General features: G+C 48.4%; 1 protein-coding gene across 1 annotated transcript in view; it reads right to left on the bottom strand.

Moving 5' to 3' along the window:
- NUP160 (nucleoporin 160kDa) overlaps positions 1 to 7,807 on the bottom strand; it is a gene marked incomplete at its 5' end in the record, with an annotated part of 27,929 nt that overhangs the window by 19,279 nt on the left and 843 nt on the right. Inside the window, 8 exons of the mRNA XM_010285354.1 lie at positions 510 to 578; positions 1,034 to 1,118; positions 1,981 to 2,078; positions 2,297 to 2,374; positions 3,380 to 3,538; positions 4,263 to 4,377; positions 5,210 to 5,288; positions 5,530 to 5,752. Coding sequence (XP_010283656.1) covers positions 510 to 578; positions 1,034 to 1,118; positions 1,981 to 2,078; positions 2,297 to 2,374; positions 3,380 to 3,538; positions 4,263 to 4,377; positions 5,210 to 5,288; positions 5,530 to 5,752 — 906 coding nt within the window. The remainder of the gene's footprint in view (positions 1 to 509; positions 579 to 1,033; positions 1,119 to 1,980; positions 2,079 to 2,296; positions 2,375 to 3,379; positions 3,539 to 4,262; positions 4,378 to 5,209; positions 5,289 to 5,529; positions 5,753 to 7,807) is intronic.

The following is a 7,807-nucleotide window of genomic DNA, read 5'->3' as shown; positions in this document are numbered from 1 at the left end:
AAAGAGGTGCCGCACACCTTCACAGCAGCTCTCTCTTGGACCTTGCTATAGGCCTCCATAAGGTCACAGCACAAAGATTCAAAACAGTCAGAGTAGCAGAAACTTGGCTTTTCCATTTTCCTGAAAAGGCACCACGTGCTGCCTTGCTCTGCCCTTAACAGTCCTAGAGGAACCAGAACTGAGCGGATATATTCTGAGAAACAGCACCACAGTGGGCTGAGAGTCTCTGTTCACCTGGCTAAAGCAGCAGGCAATAAAAAGTAAGCTCAGCGACCCACTGTGCCATGGGCGGGGGGGAGGAATCTTCTGGGAACCACGTTCTGCCTCCTGATGTTGGCACACACCAGCTGAAGTCTGGCACAACAGCCGCTAACTTGCTTCAGTGACTACTGACAGGTCTACAAACTATCAAATGCAAACTGATGCCCATCAAGAGCTCCAAGGAATCCTGTTGCCTCACGGCCAGGAAGAAGCTGAACAGAGCACGCACCAAATGCCCTCACACTAACCTGTAAAGCCTTCTGGATAGCTGCATTTGTGAACCGGCCAGGCATGAAGAGATACTCCAGGTAGGTTTCCTGCAAAGAGAAAAAGATCACAATTTAAGGAAACGCACGTATCGGGGGAAGAGCATTTGAGATGCTGCCTCTGGTCTTTCCTCCCATTCTCAAAACTCATCCCCTGGGTCTGTATTTCTTTCTAGCTTCAGTTCACATGCACACCCTGCTCCAATCCCTTGCAACCCCTTAGCGGTTCCCGTGATTGCTTCCCGCACACTCCAGGTCTTGTTTATTCACGTCTTGTCTCAAGGATCTCTCTCGACTGACTTGAAATTCTCCTCATCCCTCAACTTCTGGTTTCATAACCATGCTTAGCGCTTTAATGTTGTGATAATAGAGGCTAAGGCTTTTCCCCTTTAATTTGGAGTAATTTTAAGGCTGTATCAATATAATTTGTACACTTGAACTGTCTTAATGTCCTCCTAGGCAGAGAAGCTTCATTACTTCTTGTTGCTATTTTACAGTCGGCTCACCCTGGGGTCCTGATCATGTCGAACCGTCACTTCCTCTTCAGGCAGTGGCTGCACAAAGACCTGGTTCCACTGGCCCGCAACATTTCTGGAAGAAAAAACAAAACCAGAATCAGCTTTGCATTGCAATGCTCCAACACAGCACATCCAGGAGCTGCCACCTGAACCAAACCTGTCACTTTCACCAGTGATCACAGACTTTACAGCAGCTGTGGCCCCTTGGATCTTGTAACAGAGGAGCTTTGACTAGTGACAAGTGACAGATTTAGCCTGGAGAGATTAAGGGGGACATCCCCAGCCCTGAACTAAAAGAACAGGTTGGATTCCTTCATTTATATCAATGTTCTGCCCATCACACATGCTCACCAAGTGACTCTTTCTCAAGACTGACCAGTAGATTCCTCTGCATAAACTTGCATACTCACAGCATTTTTTCCACCCACTATATAATTCCTTGGTCTGGTTATGCACCACACTTGCCCTCTGTCTTTGATAAGGTAGGGGTGATTCTTTCACATCACTGGTCTCCTCAAAACATGATCTTTCTTGGAAGAGACCAGGCAGTTACGTTTTGAAGGAGCTGTTGGTGAAATACAGCCCTTCGTGTGACATGCTCACAGCGGACTCCACTCGCAGTGAGCTTGCTGCCCGACTTTTTACATTTTTCACATTCCTGCAGCTGAGCTGTTTCTTTATTACAAAGCAGATAAAAAAAAAAATCCATGTAATCTGATGGATTACTGCAGGAAGACACAGTTGTGCACGTGGCACAAACACTGCAATAAGAAGAACTACACACTGCTGCATCTCTACACGCTTCAGACAGCAAAGCAGGATAGGAGAAGAGCCGAGGAGCTTGACTGGTGCTTTTAACGAGCAACATCTAGGAGCTGCTCCTGCATTTACCCCCCCCAGGCTATCAATGCTAGCGATTCAGTGCAGAAACTCACTGCTCAAAATTGATGTATTTCACAACAGTTTGGTTCTCTTCATTATGCCACAGTGCCCAGATCTCTGCCGAGGTTAAAGCAAAGTCAACAAGAGTCTCCTAGGAGAGAGAGCACATATTTACCTTCTTATCATAAATTCAAATACAGCAGAGATGTGTGTAGTTAACAGCAAAACATTCCCTTGTATCATTTAAATATGCTTTGGAAAGAATTCTTTCACAGTTCAATCCTCAAAAGTCCAGGCCTCTGGCCTCTCAGTGAGCAACCCTCCCTCTTGTCTCGGTGTCTTCCAGGCAAGACAGGCCGCAGCACTCACCTGTGAGCAGAACAGGGAGGATATGTGGTCAAGGCTGTAGCGGTTGCTCTCAGTGCTCACCAGCTGGAAGACACAGAACTACAAACACATCCCATAAGTCATTTGTTAAAGGATGGCTAAGCCAATAACTAGCTCTCTGGTCCCTCTTCTTGCCTGATGCTACAGTCACCAGACCACTAAGGGCTGGGGGTAAGAGCAGGCGGGCCACGCTGAGCGCACCACGCACTGCCAGCCACAGACCCTGCCAAGCTGACCCTCTGCACCATGTACTGACATCGCTGACTTCAGCCGTCCCAGCAAGGACACTCATCTCTGCCTGAACCTGAAGGATTTCTAGTTGCCTTTTGAAAGGCTAAACAAGAAAAATGGTAAAAATGGTAAAAACACCACCGCTGGGGCACTGCTAACGACAATGATGCAGGCAAGTAAAGGCACTAAGGTGGAAAAGCCCTGAATCCTCAGGCCACTTCCTGCAAACCAAGCTCTGCGTGTTCTTACCAGAGCAAGCAGAGCACTAGAGGGACAGCAGAAGTCACAACACATGCTTCTATTCCATATGTGAATCCCCCCGAGAACGGAAAGGGTAAGCTGTCCAACAGATGAGACTACTCTGTGCCGTCATTCCTGTCTTGCTAAATTTATTATTCACCGCAAGAAGCAGAAGTTCTACAGAAGTCAACGTTTGGCAACGCAGCGATGCACCCGCACGCTCCCAGGAGCCTGACATAAATATACTACCAATATTTCCATGCTTTTAGCTCCTTTTGGACCTTTCCTTTTCCCACGGCACATATGTGCTTTCAGGATCCTACCAGAACAGGAGGTGAACAAGTGAACTAGCACTCACAGCTCAGCTTAGTCACACAGGGAGTTCCACTCCCCAAGGCAAGAGCACATGTATCTTGCAGTGCTTTGAGAATAAAAATGTTTGTTTATTCAGAAAGTACTGCTCTCTCCAGAGGGCCAGATGTGAAACTTTTCCCTATTTCTTGCCTTACAGACCCAAATCCAAGAAAGAACGACATATTTTCTGGCAGCCCAAGAAAGGTGCACTCAGTGCAAGGAAGACCCATCACTTTGTACCTGTCCTCGCTTAGGCGCATGCATGTACACGCCAAGGTAAAGCCCCAGGGACTGAGAAAAGGCCAGTCGTAGTCTGTGCCCCGTCCCAGCCGCAAGTCGCAGGTCCCTGCTGACCGGCATGAACTCCAGCAGATCTGCAACCATCAGGCACATTTGATCCTATGCAAAAATAAAGGTATCAAGGAAGTAGCACAGGAAAAACTGCCCTTCTCCCTCATCCCTCCCCTTTTGGCCAAAGTTTGCACAGATCTTGCCCTAAAGGATGCAAGTAAAGCATCCATACACATGCCCAAACCACTGTTTAGCTTTCCCCATCTCACCTGTGCCCTCTCCCACTGAGCACATAGGCTGTCAGAGCCCAGGCATGTACAATAAAGCTTCCCCTCCCTCCCAAAACACACACACACATTCCAGCGCAGATGAGCCGTGAAAGCAGTTGTGCTGGTCGATTAGCTTTGGCACTGATATTTGGAGCAAGTGGCATGCAGCGAGCAGAGGCTTTTATTAACTTCTTGTTGACAAGGAGCCATGTTACAAAGACGCTCTTATTACTGCTAAAGCAGTAGAGAATTCATTTGGTGTGCCTCCTCGGCCCTTGAAGTGCTCCTGCCTGCCTTCCTGAATGCTCCACTACATTTGTAAATAACCTGCTACTGCCTCTTACCCTACGCACAAGGCTTTGCCGCAGAGAAGACCCATCACCCACAAACACACCACAATTTTCACAAATTGCCCTGAAACTGAGCATGCAGAAGTTGACTCAGTGACAATTTAACGGCAGATCAAATCTATGCCAACAACTCAGCCTTCATTTCTTCAGCCTCAAACTATCACCTAAGCAGCAATGGGAGATGCTACTCCCCCGAACGCAGGCCTCGCTCACCTTGTAGGACCACATCCGAAGTTTATGGTCCTGGCAGAGAGCAAAGAGAAAGGCATCGTGATCTAGGCAGTGAACAGAGAGGCTGATAGGCAGGTCCGATGGGCCACAGTCACCTCTGAAAATACAGAGTTTATTTCAACAGCTTAGAAGAAAATCAAGGCTAGCGCAGAGATCCAAGGCACAGGGTTTCTATCACACTGAGTTTAAAAACAACTAAGTCAGTGGTGTGAGACCAGGAGGAGAGAGCAGCGTTTCAGGACTGTGCGGGTCAGCATCCAAGGCGCAGAGGAGCCCACCACACCGGTAATGTCCAATTCTTCACCCGTTTTGGCAGAGCCAAAGCACACCCTGGCTTCCCCAGCCGCAGCCTAGTGCTTGTGGAACATGGGTGAAGGATGCAGAGGGAAACAAGGATCCGGCCAGCCCCAAGCAACGCACTGCTGATGGTTAAGGTCATTCAGGGAGTCAGGGGGCTCGCTCCCATTTCCAAGTAACAGGGCTTAGAATTTGGTTGTGCACTCTAAGATACCATTACGATTACAATCCAACACCGAGCCCAGTCTGCACACAGAGCATCTGTGTCATCCACATGTAATGTCTGCCGGTCAGGAACAAGCCTGACATTTCAGAACAAGGGCAAGAACATACAACTGTTGTAATCCTTAATCTGCGCTGGCTGCAAGCCATATCCTGGCCAAATCCTTGGAGGCCAATTACTAGATACAGCGTATTCGTAGACACACAGAATCAGCAGGACCCCATTAAGATGAACTAATCCAGCATTCAAGTCCCAGCTTCCGCACCGCAACAGGTCCTGTGACCCAGTTAACTTTTTTGGCAGAGTACTTATAGATGCTGACTTGCCTGCCTTTGACTTCAGCTAGAAACTCTAGGCGAGGGAATCGAAAAGACAAAATATTTCCACTTATTCATCACCAAGCACTAACCTGATGGCAGTCGGCATCCAACCAGTAAGGAAACGCTGCATCACTGAGCTCTGTTTCAATTCCACAACTGAAACCGCTCCTTTCAAAATAAAAGCAATATTAAGAAATACATAGAGTACTCATTAAAAAAAATGTTTACTGCCACCAGCCAGGGGCTTCACAGGCGTGGTGTAAAAGAGCTTTTCTGCATGTGGAGTGGATTTGTACAACACATCAAAAAATCAAACTCAAGCGAAGTTCAAGGCTAGGAGAGGGGATGTCACACTGAGCAGTGTTTTGCAGAGGCGGATGTGAGGAGGCAGCCTGTTCCCGCTTCTTACCAGGCGCATCATGAGGAGGCAGCTTAAGGACGAAGATCCCTCCCGAAGCAGAGGGCAGAGCAAACAGAGCCTCCCCCTCGCTGCTAAGCCACGCTGCTGAGGCGACAGAATTAGATGCCAGGCCTGGTACAGTGGGAATCACGTAGTAATTTGAAGGATCTCTGAAGTTTATTTTGCCGATATCTGTAAACACGGACTGCATTTGACTCTCTGTTATCAGCTCCTGGAGGAGGGAAACAGCAGAGAGTACAAATCCTGAGCACACATATGCAAAGCACAGAAAAAACCACCAGACACCTGTGGAACGGTGACTGCGATGCCGCTACTTGTTAAAAAGGATTTTTCCAGTAAGAACTCTCATCACCACCACTCCTGTTTCCCTTACTGTTAACCCACGACCACTGCTCTTTATGAGCGATATGAAAGGGATTTCAAAACCAGCAATTTTCTAGCAGAAGACTCTCTTGCTCTCTCCCTCATATACTGTAACACACCCAAAGGGGTTCTGCAGTCCACCTCATAGCAAAATGCTGGTAACAAGTCCCGTGAAGAGCAGCTCTGCAGTAGCACTGTGTCATCCCTCGGGAAAGCTGTCTGGAACTCTAAAAGCAAGAAATAAGCTCTCCAAGAGAGGAAAAGAACCTGACAAGACACACCAGAAGCAGACATGAGAGGAAAAAGTCACAGCAAATGGGTAAATGCAATGTAAGTTTTGTGTAAGATCCATCTTCCACATGAAATAAAGATTTAATACCTTGCTGCACACAGCCAGCAAGTTACAAGCACAGCCAGGTCTCCCTCTGAAGCACTCAGTCCCTACTTCCAAAGGGTACTTTGTCCCCATTGGCACAAGGCCGGACCCCAGGACTGCCAACAGAGCCACCTCCAACCTCCAGGCCTCATTCCAGGTTATGACACCAGCTTTCATGGAAATCGACGACCAGTTCACAATCACTCCCTCAGCTTGGGGACAAACGCTGCAAGTCTGATGCCCACAGCCTCTGCCGCCCCTGCATGCGCTCTGAGTACATTCAGTTCCAAACAAAGTGAGAGGTTTCCAGCTTGCTTTTCCTCTCCGAGTGCTTTTCCCAGCAGTTTTCACTTCCACATAGAGAACTACCCTGCACTGATGAACACACCTGATATATCTGGCCAAGAATCAGAGGACTGAGTTAGCGGTTTATAACATCTGTAAAGAAATTTAACTAGAAATGTTTGGAGAGTAAGAAACTGCAGTGCAGAGTTTTCCACAAAACTCAAGACAGGCTGACAGGCTCCAGCTCCGTGCATCCGGAAACACCGCAGGGTTCCAGCCTGGGGTACAAATCCCCACCAGGGAGCTATGAAACAGATCGGTCATGGTGGACTGACCCTGCTGGCAGGTAACTACCACCAGCTGTGGGCCCCAGCTGGGCATGGAAGAATGAGAGCAGCAAAAACTTGCAGGTCAAGATAAAGATGGTTTAATAAGCAAAGGAAAGAGAGAGAAGAAAATAAAACCAAACCAAGCGATACCGAGGCAATCCCTCACCACTTCCTCCAAGCAGCCTGATGCTCAGCCAGGTGCCAAGCAATGGTCACCTGCCCCAATTCCCTCCCCTTGGTGTCGTTGAACAGTGTCACAGCACAGGAACTGTCCCCTCCCAGCCTCCTGCCCACTGCAGGCAGCTCATTTGGGGGGCAGTGTCAGAAACAGAGAAGGCCCTGGCACTGTGCACGCACTGCTCAGCAACAGCTCAAGCAGTGGTGTGTCCCCAGCTCTGCTTTGCTCACAAATCTGCTGCACTACCACACGAGCTGCTGAGAAGAAAACCAACTCCATCCCAGCTGAAACCAGTATACGGTCTACTCAGCAGGGAAAAAAAAATCCAGCCCAATTGGAAAGGGCTCAGGAAAAGCCAAGCTTTGTATCCAGCTTGCCTCCAGTGTTTCTACAACCAGCCCACACGACACAGGCACGACAGTGGTGACAGGGTTTGTGTGAAGCCCCACGACAGGGCAGTGTTGCGAGTTCATCCCAGTGGGCAGTAAAGCAGCACAAGGCTGCTTGATCACTCCTTCCTCCAAGTGGGATGGGGGAAGAGGAAAGGAAGAATAAAAGCAAGAAAACTTGTGCGTCAAGAGAAAAAAATAAGATAATTACTTAGTAAGTGAAGGACAAGCAGAAGAAGAGAGAAGAAAACAAGGGACACAAAGGCTGGATAGACCGACACCCAACCAGTTCCCAAGCAAAAGATGGCTAACCCTCCAAAAACCCTCTTTGCCCTCTGAATGCCGA

This window comes from Phaethon lepturus, unplaced genomic scaffold, assembly GCF_000687285.1.
Source record: "Phaethon lepturus isolate BGI_N335 unplaced genomic scaffold, ASM68728v1 scaffold8414, whole genome shotgun sequence".
Classification (NCBI taxonomy): Eukaryota; Metazoa; Chordata; class Aves; order Phaethontiformes; family Phaethontidae; genus Phaethon; species Phaethon lepturus.
The sequence above is the reverse complement of the archived record's forward strand: the minus strand, read 5'-3'. Positions and strand labels throughout refer to the sequence as shown.